Source organism: Glycine soja, chromosome 10 (genome assembly GCF_004193775.1).
Source record: "Glycine soja cultivar W05 chromosome 10, ASM419377v2, whole genome shotgun sequence".
In the NCBI taxonomy this organism is placed as follows: Eukaryota; Viridiplantae; Streptophyta; class Magnoliopsida; order Fabales; family Fabaceae; genus Glycine; species Glycine soja.
Genome location: NC_041011.1, coordinates 4,373,178 through 4,394,810, shown reverse-complemented (window position 1 = coordinate 4,394,810; position 21,633 = coordinate 4,373,178). Strand labels below are relative to the sequence as shown.

The 21,633-nt window shown below is 28.6% G+C and overlaps 2 protein-coding genes across 4 annotated transcripts; both read right to left on the bottom strand.

The window, feature by feature from the left end:
- Window positions 1-4,833: 4,833 nt before the first annotated feature.
- LOC114369597 (probable protein phosphatase 2C 38) lies at window positions 4,834-7,824 on the bottom strand. Of its 2 annotated transcripts, none has more exons than XM_028326829.1 (5): window positions 7,393-7,824; window positions 6,860-7,301; window positions 6,019-6,386; window positions 5,573-5,809; window positions 4,834-5,255 (listed from the first exon to the last, which is right to left on the bottom strand). In XM_028326829.1, the coding sequence occupies exons 2-5, from the start codon at window positions 7,149-7,151 to the stop codon at window positions 5,037-5,039; spliced, it is 1,116 nt and encodes a 371-aa protein (XP_028182630.1). In that variant the 5' UTR covers window positions 7,152-7,301; window positions 7,393-7,824; the 3' UTR covers window positions 4,834-5,036. The 2 variants fall into 2 exon arrangements, with proteins under 2 accessions (XP_028182630.1, XP_028182631.1); XM_028326830.1 differs by having other exon boundaries at window positions 7,464-7,824.
- An 8,849-nt stretch (window positions 7,825-16,673) lies between these two features.
- On the bottom strand, window positions 16,674-19,311 carry LOC114370205. 2 transcript variants are annotated; one of them, XM_028327491.1, is made up of 4 exons: window positions 18,980-19,311; window positions 18,717-18,843; window positions 18,057-18,499; window positions 16,674-17,369 (listed from the first exon to the last, which is right to left on the bottom strand). In XM_028327491.1, exons 1-4 carry the CDS (start codon window positions 19,048-19,050, stop codon window positions 17,132-17,134), a joined length of 879 nt encoding a protein of 292 aa, XP_028183292.1. In that variant the 5' UTR covers window positions 19,051-19,311; the 3' UTR covers window positions 16,674-17,131. The 2 variants fall into 2 exon arrangements, with proteins under 2 accessions (XP_028183292.1, XP_028183293.1); XM_028327492.1 differs by having other exon boundaries at window positions 18,717-18,840; window positions 18,980-19,305.
- Between the last annotated feature and the right edge of the window lie 2,322 nt (window positions 19,312-21,633).

Genomic DNA, 21,633 nt, shown 5'->3' with positions numbered 1-21,633 from the left:
AATCAAATTTGATTGATTTGATTTGGTTCGGTTTTCATAATTTTATTTTTGAAGCCTAACTCAGCTCATTCACAAACGATTTGTTCGAGTCAATGGATTAGTCATTTAAATTTGATTTTTTTTCTTATAACTACTATTTTATATCATGATTCATCCAAATATATACTACAATTAACACAATATCACAATATTATCAAATGTCAGAAAGTAGTAAAATTGATTCATTTAATATCATCACCATAATATTCTAAAATGAATTAATACAAATTAAAACAAAATATTCTTCAACTAGATTTACTATAATAGTCTAAATTACAACCATTTTCTACAAATTAATTTCTTGCAATAAGTTTTGTTGTAACCAGATTTTCTTAAACAAATTAACAAAATATGATTCATTAATATTATAAACATGACTCAAAAAATAAATATGAAAAAAGTAAAACAAGTAACAATGTACTTGAAAGTAATAACTTAAAAGTTTCAACACTAGTAGTCTCAATACTTGTAATTCCAACACTTGGAGTCTCAATATTAACAGTATTTAAAGTCAAACCAAACAATTCTAAAAAATTTGATCAGTTTTGACTGAATCTATAAGTTTAAACTCGTGACTCAGTCCGTACATGAACGATTTTGATCGGTTTGATTCGATTTTAACGCAAATACATAAATGACCCAACTCAAAGTGTTCGAATCAATTTAAGTCAATTCGGATTTACAAATAACCCGTACATGTAAACACCACCCTTATTTTGTTCCATCACCTACACTACATCATACATTCACATTTTTTTATGATTTGGTACAGGGATAATCAAATGGTAGCTTGGAGTATAGACTTAGGATATGGTTGACTCAACTTTTTTTTTACTTAAAAGTTAATTTAAGTTAAAGCTAGAAAAAGTAAACAAGAATAACTTTAAAATTTAAGTTAAAGTTGTTTGATAATTTTCATTGTTTTTACTTCAAAATCTACAAAAGTTGTTTGGTAATTTTTTTTTACCAAATTTTAATGAGCAACAACCTCCTCTAAGGTATGCACTTGATAATTGTTATGTATAGATATATTTTGGGATTAAATTATATAAAAATTAGTAATTTTTCTCTTTTATTTTTTCTTTTTTATGTAAATAATTAGAATTTTAACATCATCTAAGTTTTTGTGCAAAAAATATTATAAATTGATGAATGTATGATGCTCAGTGAATAATTGAAGCATAAAAATAAAGTAAAAGTCCAAAAGAGCAAATTGGTGATCTGAAGATACGCGCTTAGCGTGTTCCTAACGCTCAACACGAGGCACAGGCTCAGCAGGCATAGCACGCTTAGCATCAGGAAGCAGGACTAATTTAGGAAAGCATGCTAATTTAAGAAAGTAAAGGTTCGCTTAGCTTGAGACACACACTTAGGTGGATACCGCCATACTCGCTAAGCGCTTAGTGCGAATGTTGCATGAAAACTAAATTGATCTACACCTATAAAAGAAGAGAGAAGAAGGAAAAAATACACAGAAAAATCAAGAGAATACAATTCCTTATAGAAGACAAATGCTAGAAGAAGGAGAAGCAAACATTAGAAGTCATTCTTTCCCTTCATTCCCTTTCTCAATTACCCGCTTCACTAAATATTTCCATCTTGCAATTGTAAGATATCCTATGACAATGATAGTCAACTACTCTTGATGTAATTTCTCTTCCTATCTATTATGAATATTACTTTTATTGTTGAATCTATACGAGCCATTATTGTTGCCAAGTGTGGTGAAGTTGGTGCTAGTTTATTTTCTTGAGTTAATATGCATGGTGTTGATTTTCTTTTTCATTTTTGATGATGTACAACTATCCTCCCGCATTTTTTTTACATTCCAACAAGTGAGAGAGAAAAGGGGTATTGAGTGTAATTTTTGTAAAACAAAGGAGGCACATGTATTATTTGCAAAAGATAGGGATACATATGTAACATTTTTAAAACCTCAGGGGATACATATATAATAGTTTTAAACGCACGACGAATGGGAATGCACCTAGCACCACCGTAGAGGAGAATAGGAGGCAGAGGAGAAACGTTCGACAAACTGGAACACGCTTAACACCATCACGGAGGCGAAGAGGAACATGGAGGAGAAACAACCATTGTGGATGCAAACAAGAAGACAAGGCGATGACAGTGAACAAGGAACATGTGACTCCACCTTTGGCTGCGCAGAGAAGACGACCTAGCACAATAACATGAAACAAAAAAGTCTCTCTATTTGGGTGACTTAAAACTCAAGGACAATTTCAGGTTTTCCTAAAACAAATTTAAAGTGTCAATGTAATGATTTTAAAGTGATACGTGTAAACAAAGCAAATCAGGGCAGAGGTTTTGTAATTTGCTCAATTTTAATTTCATTTAAAATTAACATATATGTGTTTTTTTTACTAAAATTGTTGTTTGTTTTATTTTTGGTTCTTTAAATGTTATATGAATAATTTTTTTTACGGTTCAAAGTATTATCTAATTTGCTTTAAGAACTAAAATTATTGTTGTTGTTGTTAAGTCAAAAGATATTTATGTCTTTAAGACGAATCAAGACTCCTAACTATTTTGATTACATACAAATAAATATAAATAATACTAATTGTGTTTGATACACTATCATGATATGTGTTTTCACATATTAAATTTCAAACGATATCTTTTATTAAAAAAAATTAATATCATAGATAATTATATATATAGATATGTGTAATATATATTTATGACCCAGCTAACAAAGCATCTTGAGGGCAGGGGAGCCATGCTCCCCAAAAAAAGTAGCAACATTTCATAACTGCTTTATTATATATGCAACATTTCATAACTGCAAGAACATTTCATAACTGCTTTAATTATATATATATTTAGAGACGTGTATTCGTAATTATTATATATGCAAGAACATATGTAGTGGCAGTTTATTATATATGCAACATTTCATAACTGCTTTATGTGGATCTTACTACATTCTTATGGTTTTTGAGGAGTAAAGTTTCATGACTGAAGATGTTTTAAGTTCAAGAAATTTAATATTAGAAGTTGGCAATTGAAAAGGGATTTGGATGTGAGAATTGAGACATAGAACCTTTTTAATTCATTTCAATTTTTTGGATGCATACAAAAGTTTGGATGTTGACATAACATTTTTTATCATTATTGAGTGAAATTTATATGAATTCCATTGAATTGATAGTGAAACTTATTAAATAGAAAATGAGATATATACTACTATTCACTAAGATGTGAATACATTTATTAACCCCAATAATAAATAATGTGTTGAAAAAGATGTATCCAAGAATGTTTTTTTTTACAAGGAGAATGTGTTGTTAATATTTGTAACAAATGGATAGAAGAACTAAATTGTTTTGTGTTTGATATTTGATTAATAAATAAATTTTCCTTAATTAACTGAAAAGTAAATTGTAAACAATATTTTTTCATATACAGTGATGATTTAAAAAGTAACTTTGGGAAAAAGTAATAGGTATACCAAACCGAAAAGGGTAAGTAATATTTAGGAGGTGTTTGGTTTGGTTGTTTTTTGTTTTCATTTTCACTGAAAATAGAAAATGGTGATAAAAATGTGTTTGGTTTGATTTCTGAAAACATTTTCAGTGAAAATGAAAATAGGAAACAACTAGAAAATCAAAACAATAAATTTTCGTTTTTAGTGTTTTCAGTTGAGTACAAGAACCTCATTTCGGTTAAAATGAAATTGCGGTAACAATGAATGTAGTTTTAAGCAAATCTAAAAATACAAAAAGACAATAAATCAATATATCATAAATTTTCAGTATTTTTATTTCATGAAAACAGAAAATAAGAAATCAAACTAAACATGTTTTCAGAATTCAAATTTTTTGAAAATAAAAACAGTTTTCAGAAAATGGAATCAGGAAATAAAAACAGAAAATGAAAATACAAACCAAACACACCATTAATTTTTTCCCAACAAAAGTAATTACTGATTAGTTATAACTTATAAGAGACATATCAATCATACAATTTGGAGGAATCTACGTACAGTTACACGCGGCTTGAATTTCTCTGATCACTGAATTTCTTTTATTAAAAATTCTTGCATTGCATGAATTCCAATAGTAATTTCTTTAAAAAAAGTTATATGATTTTACTATTCTTTTTCTTGGATCATGGTAATAAATACTGAGAAAAAAAATGCATGAATATTATAAATACATATTTAATATTTTTTATTCGTAGAAATAAAAAAGTATGATACGGTGTGATAAATTTAATAACTCTTATAATAATTTTGGTATAAAAATCTTATAATAATTTTTATATTATGATTTGTAATTAAATAATAAATTTAAATATATTTAAAATCCATGATATATATTATATTATCACTTAAAGATAAAAATCTAAAATAAAACTTTTAATATCCTAGAGACTTGATGACAATAACAGAATTTATTAAAAATTCAAATAAAAATTATATAAATATCATAAACTTAAAATTTATTTAACCTTTAAATAATATTATAAAATTATTTTATACCATCATTAATCATTTCGCATAATACATGAATGAATTATTGTTAAGGAAATGATGGATATATATCATGGACGGAAAGAAACAGGCACTTCCAAATACCTGACATTATTATCTTTTTGTCAAAGACAAAGTCATTTCCAAGCTTCTAAAGAAAAAGAAACATCTCAGTGGGACAAAGTAGATGCAGAGATATTAAACTATAAATTAATATTATGCAGAGTGCTATTTATTAGGCACTTGCGTAGCCTCGCTGACTTTGAACCACCATAGATTCGTTGTCTTGAGAAACATGAGCAGAGATTACAATTTAATATATAAAATATACGTTCGTGTTAACCAGATTATAAACTGGACTGAACAAGAGGGGAGAGAGAGATCATCATAATACATCTAAAATATAGTGGTAATTATTGCTTCATATTAATCTACACATACATATAACATATATAAATATATGTAAATTGTTGTTACTTTTGTATCATCAGGCAGAAATCTAGGAATTGGCAGACCCACCTCCCTTGATTGAAAGAGGAGAACCACAGAGAGAGGTGTTCTCAGTGAGTTTTGGATTAAGAAACACCACAATCACTGTTATGTCATCATGGATGTGTCTCCTCATCCCTTGCTCAATCTTTTGGAGGTCAGAAAGTCTCATTTCACACTTCTTAGCTGCTTCTCTAAGTGCAGCTTTCACAAGTCTTCTAGCAATTCCCTGTTACACGATGAAACAAATGCATGCCAACCACACTAGTTAGAATTAGGAAGGAAATGACTCATACCAAAGAGAACAAACAACAATAGCTCAAGGCAAACCCAAAAATAAAACAACTAAAAATTCAGCTTTAGGCCTACCAACATTTGCTATTAGTTTTCTAAAACAAAAAAGGTCAAACATGTTGACTAAAAGACCTCACATATCACTCTTTTTCTTTAAAATAATAAAAAAGAAGTCTCTTAATTTTTTCATTAGGTCTCACTTTCTGTTGAGCAATATCCTTGAATGGATAGAAAGAATTAATGGAACCTTACGTTAGGTGGATTGTTGCTGACTATGCTAACAACCTCTTGGTTGGTAAGATGCTCCCATAAGCCATCAGAAGCAAATATGAGAAATTGATCATCAGGGTGGAGTGTGTGGGATGATGTTGATGGCTCACAACTAAGAATTGGCCTGAAGAATGTTTCTGCTAGTCTATACTTGGCTGGTAGAGGATCCCTGTTGAATTCTGCTTTCTTCAGATATGCATCCCCTATGGATCGTGAAACCTGCCAAACCAAGTTCATGTTAACATTATATCATAGTAATAAATTAAATGGTCCTAAGTTATGGTCTTGTGCAGTGGCAGCAATAACTCTTCACAAATAATATAAAGCTGCTTTTGTTGTTTGTTGAGATTTGAGAATCATTTGAACTTACAATTTTAAAATCTTCCACAGTGACAAAAGGAAATATATTAGATCTACCAAATATGTACCTGTATGAGGCCTTTCACACGCCAAACGTTTTGTCTCAAAACCACGATTTGTGAATCAAAGGGGTGCTTTGACCGAAGTTCATCTCTCACCGATTCTTGGTTAACATTGTGTTCTGTAGATAACTGTATAGCTTCTATTTCCCTTGTTGCTCTCTCTAATCTTCCTAACACCACCCGGGAATCTCCAGAATTTGCAACATATATCATGCCATTGCAAATCACCCCCACCAAACAACAAGTACCAGTGGATGCAATCTGTGGCTTACTTAGCCACTGTTTCTTCACAAGAGACAGAAAACTCTCCTCTGTTGCTGAGTAAGCCCTTTTGATAACATGTTCTGACACGCCTTGATTTTCAGATGCAAGCCCTGGATCACACATGAAATAGATTCAGTGAAGTAACAAACTGAAAATAAAAGGGTTCGTGGCCTAGTGCATGAGGCTTAGATATACATAGCAAGTTATAATTTTGGTTGAAGGGTCACTAGGACTTTTTGTGTAAAGAATGCTTTTAATTGGAGAGTTTGAAATACATGATCAATTAATTGATCATAATAGACAAATAGCATGTTTGGATACCCTTTAAAATCATGTTGACTATCTCAAAGACCATGGTGTCATCATGATTTGTTCAAAGCAACTATATGTTGCTTCATATCTACCGTGATTTGATAATTGATTTTGGTTCATCTCACCGTCACTCCACACATGCTATAAGTGGCTTGGTTTCCTTAGTCTTGAATCCATTTGAAAATCTACATAGAACAACATCTAGAAAAAAAAAACAATATTCCCAATGAAATTGAATCTATATGTTCATAATAAAAGATGAAAAGCATACTTTTGAGATTGCAGAAGAGATTGTCACTGACAAACTGCGAAGCCTCACTTCCACCATGGCCATCATAAACACCTATAAAAGTCCCTTGAGGACCCAAGTGATTAGAACTCAAGGGTCCAGACTCAAGTTCACCTCGATCCTCTAATGAACTATTGGCCTGAACCACAGCCATTGAGAATTCCCCATAAAGGTGGTTCCCCAAATCCTTGTACCATAGAAGACCATCAACTCTCCCACTCCCATCTCCTTCATCACCATCAGCAATTGGCTTCCAACACGATCTAACCATCATTTGGAAACCCCTTATATTTTTAACAAAAGCTTCTTATGCTTCACAATCACATCAACAGCCCAATGATCCACCAAATTGAACAAAGATCAAATTGTTCTTGATTTTGCTTCTAGCACACGACCTCAGTAGCTGAATTTATGTATATACAGCCTGCAGAAGCAGATGCAATTGGATAAGAACAAAATTGAGATAAAGGCCAAAAAGGGTATGGGAAGAACGAACAACTAAGTGAGAAATGTACCTTGGAAGGTGGAAAACAAATAGTTTTTCATGCAAGTACAAAAAATATGGAGGCGTGTAGGTACTTTGTACCTTGAAAATCCTAGTTGAATGCGTTTGGACTTGAAAAGTGTGGCATGATTCAGAAACAAATATAGCTGTAAAAGCAAATAAAAGATTGAATATGGCAGAGTTGTGTCTATGATCTCAGTGGCCAAAGAGAGCAATGGATAAGAGAAGGGTTTGGAGGTTTATGGCAGAAGATCTTAAGAGTAGTGTCAGACGAGATCTAAGATCAGGAGAGGGGGAAGAGAGATTTAATAAACAGCATAGTATGACATTGCTGTTCTTGTCCTTTTATTTGTCCCTTATAATTAATGTTTATGTGGCCTAGTGGGTTTCTAAATGTCTTAATTTCATGGCTGAGATTTTCAGTTTTATCATCTTTTTCAGCAATAATCCCAAGTTTTTAGACAACTATGTTCCTACTATAACACTACCACTTTCCAATCTTTTGGGTTAACGTTAACGTCATCCTTTTCCCCTGGTTTAATTTTCGTGATAATGAAAACTTTATTAGATTTAGAGTTTATGACCGACAAGGTTTTGTGACCCTCTTTGCTCTTATCATGCACCTGAACTTCTAATTGTAATTTGTTTTAATCAAGTTCTTTAGGACCTTAAGTTTTTTAAAGAAGTCCTTTTAGTTTTTTGTTTTGTTTAATATTTGGACTTGGGTCAAGTTTACAGACGAGAAATGCTGATTATTACGAAAAACAATCGCATGAAGTCACTTGCGAAGGTTATTTACAGCAAATTAACAATTTAGCTTTTACCTTTTTTATCTTTTAAATATCTAATGAAATGTAGACTAGTATTTATCGTGCATTTAGTAGATACATTTTTTACAAAATAACAATTATTTATAAATATTTCATCAACACATAAAATCATTAGTGTGTAAATATGTGCTTTATAAAAGCAGAAAGTGAAAAGTAATGGTTCTTTAACTCTACTCTATGATTTAAATTGTAGGCGCAAATGTCTGCTGTTTATGGTCAAACAGATTTTTAAGTAGTCAACAAAACATTATTCACCTTTGTTTGTTACATGACAAATTTAACCAGAAAAGGAAAAAGAAACATATTTTAAGATTCATGCATCATAATCAGTTTAATTTTTATGTACTTTCGATGTAAAGATTTTCATATTATTAAATAATGACAAATCATTTTATATATAACTTTTAAAAGATTTATTATAAATTAATTAACTTATAATATATAATTAAATAACAACGAAGAAAAGTTTTGGATTGGATATACATTCTAATTAAATTCTATCATAATACCACAATCATTCCCCCAACTTCTACCGAATAGCATTTTATATGAATTTGTCTTACGCTTGTCTCATTGAACACTTATTGAGACATAATCAAACATCAAGAACATTTTCTTAATTTAAAATATTTCATTTGGCTTCTTTAATGGGCATAAACCTACTTTGTTGTCAAGCATCGTTAATTTTGTTATATGATTATACATTTCCCTTCAATGAGTAGTCGTATTATAGGGATTTTTTTAATGGAAATTTATACGATTAGCTTAAAAACGATATAAACTAACTTCAAGGGACAATCAAATTAATTAAACATATTTATTAATCGTCATTACTTTTTGTGTTTTATTCTTTCATGATAAATGCCAATGTTATTCTGGTTTAACAGTAGATTATATACATACTAAGGAAAAAATAATAATGCATACAGTTCTGATCACTACTGATTACATCGTGTACATATTTCATTACGTACGTAAACATCAAATTAAATATTTAATTGATAAAAAAGTTATGTAATATGACAGTCTAAAATTTTTTATATAATCATTTAATTATAATTTATTATTTATGATAAATTTATTAATGTTTAAAATAATTATTTTTAAGTAATTTAAACTGTAATTTATAATTAGATGGATGAATAGACATTAAACTCATATTCAATTAAGATATACTAAATATATATATCAATTCAAATATGCTTTTTTAAGCTTCTAAAACTTTTGAATTTTGTATTTGGTTTTAAATAGTTTTTTATTTTTTATTTACTTTTGGTCCCTATTTTTTTATTTTATATTTTATCTATGTCATTAGATTGGCTTTGTTAAGTGATCTTTGAAATATTTTAGAAATTTTCCTTTGATCCTTGATTTTTTCTGTTATTATGTTTATCATCAAATGGTAACATATCAAGTTATCAAAGCCAATGTAACAACAGAAATAAAATATAAAATAAAAAAATTCAGGGACCAAAAGTAAAAAAAAAATTATCAAAGACCAAATATAAAATTTGATTTTTTTTCAAGGATAATATCATATCTATTCCTTTCACAAAATAGTATTTGCTAGTTTGTAGATCTTGGCACCAACATAATGTAGCATCAACCATGGCTACTTAAACTAGCATTGACTTTTATTTTTTATTTTTTTAATCTATTTCAACTTGCAAAGACTTGACTGATACTACATCCAATGAAAATTCTAATGTTAAACTCTTCCAATTACTTTGCCCTTTTGTATTCAACAAATTCAAAATTCTCAAAGATGAAAAACAAAATAAATTGATAAGGGAGGAGCGATGTAAAAGAGATGAGACACATACAATGAGTAGCTCCTAACAGGCTTCTAGCGAGAAAGCCACATGAATGAATCAAATACACACCAAAAAAGAAAGAGATTTAGAGGTTGTACAGGTATGAAAATATACAATTAAGGATGACTAAAAGGAATGAATTAGTACTACGTATACCAATGAGATGTAACTTTTCAATAAACCATCACTTAAAAATTTCACAATTAAACATGTTTGGATTGGAACAATTATGAGATGGGTGGCCTCTTGAAAAATTTTCCAGGAAGTGTTTGAGTAAGGTCAATGCATGCTAAAAAGTTTAGTATTGATTTGTGGGAACAATCATTCATCTTAAAAATAGTCAAACGTTATTAGTGGTATCGTTGTTGATTGTTAATATCTCAAGAAGGGTTACCTATGAAAGATTTTAACTAACAAAAAAGTTGAGTGAAAATATTATCGTGTGAAGTGTTATAAAGCGTGAGTCAACAAGATATCATCTTTTAAGATCATTACAAGTATCATTGGAATAAGGGGAAGGGCATTGCCAAGACATGAGAAAATGATTCTTTATATTTTAGTGAAATGAGAGGGAAAACCTACTATTATAATGACCAAGTGTGAATGAACATGACGACGCTGCTCTTTCTTTTTACCTTTGTTCTTGCTTGATTGATGTATAAGATTTTTGTTGATGTTCTCATCAAAGGGGAACAACTGTGATAAAGAAGATGCAATAGACTACTGTCTTTAATGGTGAACATGGTGTCATGTGTTCTTGATAGCAGAAATTATTACATTGTTAGGCCACTAACATAATTGTTACGTCATTGGTTAACATTAATTATTTAGTGCTAGAGACTAAAAATGTTAGGGGCAAAAAAAATTATAGGAATAAAAAAACACAAAAATTATTTAGACTATAAACAAAAATTCAAAAAAATAGGAAAAAAAGTATTAAACCCAAATAAATTTTACGGCCAGGTGCTTATGAAGACATGATTGGATTATGAATCATCGTGGATAATAGTTAGAGTTGAATTAATTTTAAAAAAATTAATATGTCAAATAAAAATTAATTTCAAATTTAAAATATATGAAATAGGATTCACCTAGCAACCGGCTTGCGCCAATGCCTTTGCCTGTTCAGTGTTCTGGCGTGAAAAGTCTGACAGGTAAAGATCACGAGGTGGCTTCGATCCTTTCAGTCTTTTCAGACACAAAAACATATGCTAAACGCACGCTCAAAAAATACCTTCTTCGAACTTGGAAGCATGCATGCATTTTCTAATACTAGTATTTTATATTAGTGCATGGATGCTTGGTTTAAATATGTCAATAATATTAAGGTTTTTTATTTTATTTTGGGAACTTCCAAGTTATGAGATTGTGTTTCGGAAAGAAAAAAAATACTTACTACCGATATAGTGTATTTTTTTATATACATTTTATTATCCAATAAAAATCTTCGCGATTTAACAAAAAGATGTATTACACATTTAATTTAATATGTTTTATTCTTTATTCAATGGTATTCATAAAAATTTAGATAATAATGAATAATATATTAAAATATATTATTTTTTTTATTTATAAAATCCAAATTTAAAATGATGTTTTTTTTATAATAAGATTTTATCTATATTTTTCTTTGTATTCAATATTTTTGGATTAAAAATACTTTTCATTAAAGAAGAAAAAAAATATTAACAAATCATTAGAAAAAATATTAATAATAAAAAGTTATAAATTTAAGATAAATTTATTATTATTAACTAAATTAATTAGTTTTTTTAATTTTAATTAATTAAGTAATTTAGTCTTATATATAAAAATGAAGTGAACATTAATAATGTTTAAAATTGAAATCAGTCATTGAAAAATTTGAAATGATTGAATGATAAAATAGTGTTTGTGATTTATTGATTTGATTGTGACAAGATGGTAGTAGTTGATTGTGTTGAACTATTTATGTACGTTGTGATTAAATACCATCTTCAAATTCGATTTTAAATATTCTAATTTTATAAAATTAATTTTATTAAAATTAAAATTTAAAATATAGTGTTTTAAAGTTTTTCGGTAGATAAAATTTAAGGAGAGGGAAATTGTTACTTTTGTCTAATGTGTGAGTATGAAATGTTTTCGATAAGCTCCAAAAATACTCACAAAAGAAACTTATATTTAAATTGGGAGTACGGGAGCTTATGACTTATCAAATATGAAATAATGTTTATTTCATTCATCAAATCTTATAAATATTATTATTTACAAATAAATGACCGTCTAAAAATACTTTTATACTAATCTTAATACATATGTATTACTCTGTATTTAATTATTATATGCATATTAAAATAATTTTATTTAACTATTCTAACAAAATCAATTCTTCTAATCTCATTTTAGAAAATATGATTATTAAACATAAATAGTTTTGTTAATATTAGTTCTTTCAAAATTAACATTTCCACCAAAATTTTAACTAAGTTGTTGATTAATTCTCTCGATATGAAGAATAATTTTTGGAACAGGTGAATAATGAGGAAAAAAATTACACACACAAACAGAAAATAAACTGACGGTGATAGGACCAAAAAAATGATGGTCATATAGATGTTGTTGAAAATTAATGAGTTATGTATGTAAAGCCGTTGTGTGTAAGTAACAAAATTGTCTGCGTTCGTTGACTTTGAAAAGAAACGCGTTCATGTGACTATTTGCCAAACATATTTTACGTATACATTAATTTCTTACTGAATTGTTAAAATGAAAGGAATTATGAGATCAATTGTCAAAAAATAATATTTAATTATGCCTAGATTATTTTTTTAAAATAATTTTTATATTTTTAATAAATTTAAAATATTTATATCTAGAAAATAATATTTCCTATTTTTTTTTTTACATTGGGTACTCCTTGTGCTTGATTTAGGCACTTATTCAATGAAATATTTAGTTTTTTTAAAAATATTTCCTAAAGATTTCAGTCATAGATCTTAATTAATTAATACTATCCCCTAACTCCATTAAAAGATTATTAATATTTAAAGTTAGTGCATACAGTTAAACAACATTTAATAAGTGTAAAATATTTAGTCTAGAACTCTAAATACTCTTTCTCTCTTCTTCTTTTTTTTTTTTATCAAAAGTCTAAATACTCTTATTTAATACTATAAAATATAAATATGATTTCTTGTTTATTGAAGTGTTTCTTAATTACATTGTGAGTATGATATTCTTCGTAAATATCAAATCTAGTTATTTTAAATAGAGAAATATATGAAAAAGTAATTAATAAGACTTAAGATTTATAAAAATTAATAATTTTAGAATAAAAAATACCAAAACACATAAAAAATGTTTTTTTTTAAAAAGCTAATATATAAGATGACTAATTGACTATTGTACATAAGCTTTACCCATGCCCCCCTTTTTTGTTGGACTGTCATCATAACAAACTTGAGATTGCTCTTTTCGGTCTTGTATTCTCAGAAAAAACAAACGTAAAACAAACGTCCCATAATCTTGTAAAGTATTGAGATTTATTTAAAAATTAATTTATCAATAAATATTTTTCATATGTATGAGTTTATAATTGAATTTCTGAGCACATTTTTGTTTATCATTTCTGATCATATTTTTTTATTTATAAAAATTAAATACGGTATAAAAGATTCATTCTAATACCCAAACATTTTATTTAACTAATTGAATTAGATATCTTAATTCTAATCACATATTTAAAAAATGAAGTGTTGCGTATTCATCATACCACAAATTAATATTCTAGTTAAAAATTATAATTTGCATGCAACAATACAATTACACTGGACACTATAGAAGGTCAAAATCTTCAAAATTATGATACTAATCTTTGTTGGAGTTAGAAACCAAATTTTTCATTATTTGAACCTCAAGTCTGAAAATAAAAAATAATTGGTAGGCCAACCCCCTTTCACAAGTCACAATATGAGACGCCGCCCCTAATGATAATTAGAACACGCGTCCCAGACTCACAGGTCATTTCCTATGACTTCACGTATGACTGTAAAGTTATCATGTTTCTTTCATTTTCTCGATGCATTTGATGATTTATAGTAAAATAAATTATGCTGTGTCCTAATATTTACGCAAGTTGAATGTTACATGTCCCACATGCACTAGCCACCAGTATATGACATTTAAGATAAAATACGAGGAAATAGTCATTGTTTTTTTGAGACCACGAGTATTTGGAACACATTTGAAATAAAGTTTTAATATCTCATTTAAAATCGAAAAAGATAAGTTAATATAATTTTTTAATGCTAATTACATCATTCATTTTAGAATGGATGGAATATTAATTAAAAACTATTTATTAAGTGTTAATTCAATTTGAAGTAGTTATTATATATATATATATATATTAATTTTATAGAAAATAAAAAATTATTTAATGCAATTATACAATATATACTTCTTGATCTTTATATAAGACTTTTTTAACTAATTCATATTTTTTAAGAAAATTGATTAATATAGTTAATAATATTAAATTTATTAACTATTTGTACTATTTTGTTAAAATTATTCTTAAGTTTATTGAGACTCGTAATATTTTTTTTTACTTAATTACTTTTACACCTAATTAATTAATGTGTGTTAGTCTTCTTATCTAATTCTTATAATAGAAATAATGTATATTTATCTTTAATATATATATATATATATATATATATATATATATATATATATATATATATATATGTGTGTGATATTTATTTTAAAGCAATAAAAGATATTTGGATAAAAAATAATCAATACAAAAGACAACTTAAAAAGAGTTTTATATTTAAGGATGAAAAGAGTGTTCAATACTCAAATTTGGGACGGCTAAATAAGTTGAAATAAGTTCGCATCAATTAATTCATATGTTTTGTGATAATAAATATTGATTAAAAATTATTGATTGATTTTTATTTAATTTAATTAATTTATGTTGAAGAAATGTGATATATATATATATAGATATTAGTTTAATGTCTATTTATTAACAGTGTAAATATATATAAATTTTATGAAAAAAATAATTATTTTTATTTAAAATGAATTCTTACTAAACGTATTATAATATTTAACAATTTCATAAATAAATATTTATATATATATATATATATATATATATATATATATATACATATATTTTATCATAATTTGAATGATTAATTTTCTAAAGTAAATTCCACTTAATCCTCCATACTCCATCCTTAATTAATACGTAGTAGTATTTTTTTAAAATGATAAAAATGAAGATTGAGTACAGTTTTCCTGCATCCACCCTAACCAGTATCACTAGAGCAACCCTAATGATATTTCATCCCGAATTTACACCCCTAACCAGCATCACTAGAGTAATCCTAGTGAATATTTCATTTCATCCTGAATATAAATACACACCCAAAAGTGTTGGGCTAAATTTATGTGGGTGTGCTCTTTCATAACAATTATTATGAACCAACAATGGTTTTCATAAAAGAGTTAATAATCTATATCTCTTAATTAAGTGGTAAAGAATTCGAATAACTTTAGATATAAAATAAATCATATTAAAAAAATATTAATATTATGTGTGCTCAGGTTCTGTTGATAAAAATTAATGTTGAAAATATAAGTGTGATTGAGTTACTCTAGTTTATATAATTTACAAACCCTGCATTTTAAACCCTAACATTTAGAAAATGCTATTCACTTTGTTCCTTAGCAACAATGAAATATATTGTGATGAAAAAGAATAAAGTGTAAATTTTGTAAAATTAAAGAGTAAAATGCAGAGTTTACCTGAAATTTTTATATATCATGCTAATTTCTAGAAGTGCAGACAACAGAGTTTTATCATTGATCAAACCAGTGTTGGGATTCAAGTCACCTTTTTTCTATTCTTCTTTTTTCTGTATCTCTGATTAAAAAATAAAGTCTTAATAAGAAAAGAAATAGCAATAAAGGGAAAAATTTTGTTCCTCACATGTTACTTTCTTAACTGGATGCCAATGCCTTAACGAAGAAAGCATATATTATATGGTATTGATATGTCCCTTTGCTTCTCTCAACCGTGAAATGGCCATCACAAAAGAGAATGACGAAGCCTCACCGCACCTTCTTTCTCTTTTTCACTTTCAGCGACAAATGGAACACGCTCCTTTTGACGCGTTACATTTTGATGGTCATGATCGAGATATATATATTTATATAATAGAAGCAAACAACATCCAAAGAGTTACAACATCAACACAACACAACACATAATCAGTGTTGCTTATACATTTGACAATGACAACGGCATTTAGTGAAATCCAAGAGGGAAACACACGGGACCAAAGGGATTTCCTATGCTTTCTAAATCCCTTTAAGATGTAACATTCAAGTTTTGATAGCAACCCAAAACAAAATAATTATAGAAACTCAACATTACAAAATTAAATTTTACTTCTTTTCTAGCTACCATTTATTTTAATCTTTTGTCATTCAATTCTATGAATGAGAAATGTATGTTATTGTGCATCAGCATCACTTAATTAACTGAATTTTATTTTTTAGCAATACTAGTTACCAATAAATTATTTCCTTAAGTAACCATGTTCTTTGATTGTACAAGACATATAAAATCATGATGTTTCATTGTTTGATATCTGAAATTAGCTGATGTATATCAGAAAAGAGCAACAGATGACAAAATTGCCTAGTTACAGTGGTACTCTTGGTTGAGGATAAGCCTTGTCCTTCTCACAAACCACAAGCCCAAGTATAATAATGTTGATGCAAGTCACAGGAATCAAGGGGGTGACCACATTAAAGTCACCAAAAGTATATACGAAGAAAAGGCACAAGAAAAAGAATATGGACAGAAGAGTTGGACCCCAAAGGAGATGACAACACATCCCCACGTCACATGCTTTATGTGCTGAGTGAAACCACAATTCACAAGATTTTTACCACTCTGCTACCAATCTTATTAATTTTTGAGGACCTCAAGGTTTATGGTTTATGATGTTCCCTTCTATTTTCATGCTAAATCATAATCTCACTGCCTATAATACATAAACATGGCAATAATTTAGCATTATTAGTAACTCAATGTTGGAGCTTAAATTGGGCCAACATGAATCATTTGCCTTGTTCTCATTGAACTTTGAAGCCTTTCTCGGGCGTGCCTCAATGCATCTAGAGCTTCAAAGACACTCACATTAATTGGTTTGGGATTATTGGTGGCTTGTGATGTAGCTGTCACGGTCACGGGAACTAATGCCAGAGAATTATCATAGAAATCGGCGTGATGACTCTCATTCTCTGTCACTGATGACCTTGAGCTTAAGGTGGAAAGCCTGAAACACAGTCCCAAAATTCCAAATTAGGTGGCTTACTCAAAGAAATTCTATTAGAAGGACAAAATGTACTCATCTAATAGGATTTTGCTCCTGAGTTGAGAGAATATACTTAAGAAGATAAACTACACTATGACAGTTAACAACTTTATAATTTATTTTGTGTAAAAAAAAGCTTTATAATTTATTACCTAGAGAATTTAATTTACATGCAACTAACAGTGTAAATACATTTTGATTCAATCACAAATGGTCGTAAATGATAAGTTTAATGATTTTTATAATAATTATCCTAAAAATTATAATTAATTTATAATGTAAATAAATTTAAACTAATCTTGCACAACAATAAAAACTCATATTTTATCTAATTTGATCCCTCTAAACCGAATAGAATGCACTTTAGAAGATAAAGTCTAATAATCACTCATTAAAGTATTAACAGCTAAGATTGTAACTAATATAGACATAGATTTTGTTACATATGTATTCAATTTTATTAAAATTCACAACCGTTATTTTCTAATCAACGGTTATGAATGCACATTGTTTTTTAAGGTGTATCCCCTTACTGTAGAGAAGCCAAATCGCTATTTATCACTATTGTTAGTTTTCTAATCAACCATTATAATTGCCCTAAGCAAAACCCCATTTTAATGTCAGCATCAGCAAGTTCAAATTTAGTACCTGCTTTCATCATTCTTCAAATTCCCAGAGCTCAGATTCGGATTCTGTCTCAGAATTTGTGGGGAAGAACAACCCTGTTCTGAATTAGTACTGAAATTATCAGTATTCTGAGAATCACAATCTTTTGTACTGGATGGACTATTGTGGGTCTGAATAAGTGTAGAGGCTTCTGAAACATTGTCACTGTGATCTACATTTTCTGGCAAAGCTGGAATTTTTGCATCATGCTTTATTCCGTTTGCTTCAGAATGTTTAGAAAGTGAACTAATTGAGGATGATCCACAAGAATTTTCACATTTCTCCGACGAATCAGAATGCTCCAATTGCCATGACTTGGAGGGCATGCTGAAAGATCCAACCTTCTTCTTTAAAAGTTTAAGCCTTCTTTCAGCTTTATCTCTTAATTTGATCTCTTCTCTAAGCAATTTTTCCAACTCAACCAACTGAAGAATTTTTCATTTTTTTTAGACAGAGAGAGAAGTAGAAACACAAGATAAAGTTTGTCAGACAAAAAGACACACAAAAATGAACTGCAATGTCATTTTCTTTCCTTTACAGTTATGATCCAAACAGTGCAACATAAAAGTGAATGAAACAATTATTCAAGATTGACACTGTTAATTAGATCAAAGATGTTATGTTAATGTTATGCTATGTTACCTTGTTCCCCATTGATTCAGCTTCCTTCTTGGCCACCCTTGAAGCCTGTCTCTCAGCCAGTAATCTCCCTCTGAGGCACCCCACAGTGTTCAGATTCAGACCCTCATCTGCTTCCACTTTCTTGCTGCTAGAATTGACACATTAATTGAACAATGTCATTCCATTTTTGTTGCCACTAAGTGCCCCATTTCACAATGCAATATGAATTAGAGAGAGAGAGAGAGAGAGAGAGAGAGAGAGAAAGGGAGAGAACAAAAACACACCTCCATATGTGGTCCTTATCAGCAGCTATCACTTGCATGTTATCTGCACTTTCACCATAGCAAGACCCCATAATCTCTGCTCTTCAGATCAGACCCCAAAAGAGTTTGAGGTTGTTTTCGAATGAAAAGGTAAAAAGATGAATCCTTGTTGTGCAATGTGCAGTGCAGGTTTCAAAAACAAATGTAGTACTTGTGCATTTTCAAAAAAGAAACTAAAGGGGAATGGAATCTTGCTCACAACTCACACAAGGTGATTTTGATTTTGAAGTCAGTGTCTAAAGAGTTATAAATAAAAACGAGTAATTAAATATCCACCCAAAAGTACACTTCTCTGTGTTGTGGCACTTTATTGACGGTAATAGTTGAAGAAACATTCTGTAATCTGTATTTTTTTTTGTGCAAGGTAAAAGAGATTTTGTTCCTTATGCTTTTTTACAGTATAAAAAAAACAAATCTACTGATATCTGTGCAAATGTGTAAAATTTAACGGCAAAAATATAATACATGCAAAATAAGCATTTATAATTTTCGAGTTATGTTCTTTTAACATTTTTTTTGTTAAATCTATAAATTAATTATATCAGTTAGCTTAATTCCTTTTTATCCTTCTTCTTTTTGATAGAATTCAGTTGCCCACTTTTTTGACTATTTGATTGGGACAATCCACCGATCAAAAATAAATTATAGCCAAACATGCCTAAATCAGAGGCTTGCGTGAAGAAATTAGCGTGTTAATGTTTAAATAGATGTTGCAGTTGCCAAAAGGCCAAGTCCTTAAGTCATAAAATATTAAATTTTAACAACGTGACTGATTAACTGTATTTTTGTTAATTAAAATGTTTGAATCTGGTGTTTTGTCCTTTAAACCGTTTGACAGGTTGTTTTCTTGAATTTAAAAGGAAACGAAATTCACAAAACAAACTAATTTGCCACTCATAATGATAAAAGAAAATAATTCAAAACGCGTATTAAAAAAAAAAAATGGCCTTGGGCGGTTTGGTCTATGCATGCTGCAGCTGCAGGCTGCAGTAGGCACACAAGGAGAGTGTTTTCTGTGATACAGACACATAATTCTGCAGCATTTGTTGATTATTGTATGTTACTTATTGTTATCTGAAACAACCTTGTTAAATTTAAATTTTGAATTCCCATGAAAGGGATGACTTATCTTGTCCTTCTTTGATTCTTTCACAGGTTCAGTACCTGCTATTTCTACTAGTATCACGTGATGTTATTGAATTGTCTTTTCCTTCTCAACCATTTCTGTAGTTTTATAGCTGGTAGAAGAAAAAGTTATCAATCCTATCCGACTTAGAATATGGTTATTTTTGGTGGAAGTGTATTGAAGGATAAATAAAGTATAGTTCATAATATCTCCTAGTCCTATCTGGCCACCACTTCCCTCAAAATTTTAGAATAATGGTATTCAAACGATTTTAAAAATAAAGAGAACAAGTACGCTTAATTCTTAATTAGCAAAATTAATGTAATATTATATATATATATATATATATATATATGCAGTGTTCAAATAGTAATAGTAAGAAAAATATCATAAGCAAGGTCTGGTAGTGGTAGGTGGGAAAAAATAGATTTTGGTAAATTTAAGAAACAAGGCATTTCTCAATGTTAGCTTACATACATTCATTTATAATGCAGGAAGTCAGAGGCAGGAATAGAAAATTTTAAGTGGATGCTAGATATATGCATGCCTACTCATATTCTAGTATATGATATAATTTAAAAGGAAATTAATTATTATTATTTTTTTTCTATTTAAGAGACTTGTTTTATAGGGGAGTTGACGGTGCTCTCGAACCCATTCTATACAAAACTTCAATTTCAAAACAGTTCTACTTATGCCGGAAGTAAGATATTAAGAGGTACATGGGGAGAGAAAAGTAATTTTGGGTATTTTTCCTCAATTATATATAAAAATGTAACTAGCACATGGATCAATTAGTTCAGAATTATTGTCATTTAATCAGTAGTATAGAGTTGAGTGATGAATATGAGTGTTAAATACGTGATGAAGAAATTTTGTAAATATGATGTTTTTATTTATTGAGTTTTTTTCATCGTTTAGTTTTTTAATTATTTTCTTGAACTAGATATTAAAATTAAATAGAAAATTACAGAAACTATAAAAAAAAATTACTATGTATTGTGAGAATAAAAAATAAGTCTTAAAATGAGTGATATTTTAGTTTTTTAATATAATATTAATTACTATTTAATTTCCATAATAATATTAATGATGGATAATAAAAATTATAAATAAATTGATGATGATAAGGTTATTTTTGTAAAATTATTCTATTTATTTACTAATTAATTATTTTTTGGTTTGTATAAAAAAAATCTAAAATACACTTATTATGAGATAAAAGGAGTAAAACTAAAAAGAAAAAGTGTCATTTGTAGAAATGAAAAAAATATTTAAGCGTTAATTTAAATATTAAAATAAAATAAAGATTTAAATACTAAAATATTTTCCCTCTCTATCTCCTCACTACCTTTGCCTTTATACTCTTCTTCTCCTTTATCTCCCCTCACTAAGCTCCAAGTAGAATTAGGAACCGGTCACCAAACCGATTCATTTAATCTTGAAAATCGATCTTACAAAGAACCGATATAAAATTGGCTAAACCAAC

Excerpts from the sequence above, each read along its gene's own strand:
- LOC114369597 (XM_028326829.1), bottom strand. The coding sequence starts at position 7,151 with ATGATGGTTAGATCGTGTTGGAAGCCAATTGCTGATGGTGATGAAGGA. Across the intron at positions 6,387-6,859 it reads TCTCTTCTGCAATCTCAAAA|GGCTTGCATCTGAAAATCAA; the intron begins GTATGCTTTTCA and ends TGTGTGATCCAG. Across the intron at positions 5,810-6,018 it reads GTGTGAAAGGCCTCATACAG|GTTTCACGATCCATAGGGGA; the intron begins GTACATATTTGG and ends TTGGTTTGGCAG.
- LOC114370205 (XM_028327491.1), bottom strand. The coding sequence starts at position 19,050 with ATGGGGTCTTGCTATGGTGAAAGTGCAGATAACATGCAAGTGATAGCT. Across the intron at positions 18,844-18,979 it reads GATAAGGACCACATATGGAG|CAGCAAGAAAGTGGAAGCAG; the intron begins GTGTGTTTTTGT and ends TGTCAATTCTAG. Across the intron at positions 18,500-18,716 it reads CTGAATCAATGGGGAACAAG|TTGGTTGAGTTGGAAAAATT; the intron begins GTAACATAGCAT and ends AAAATTCTTCAG.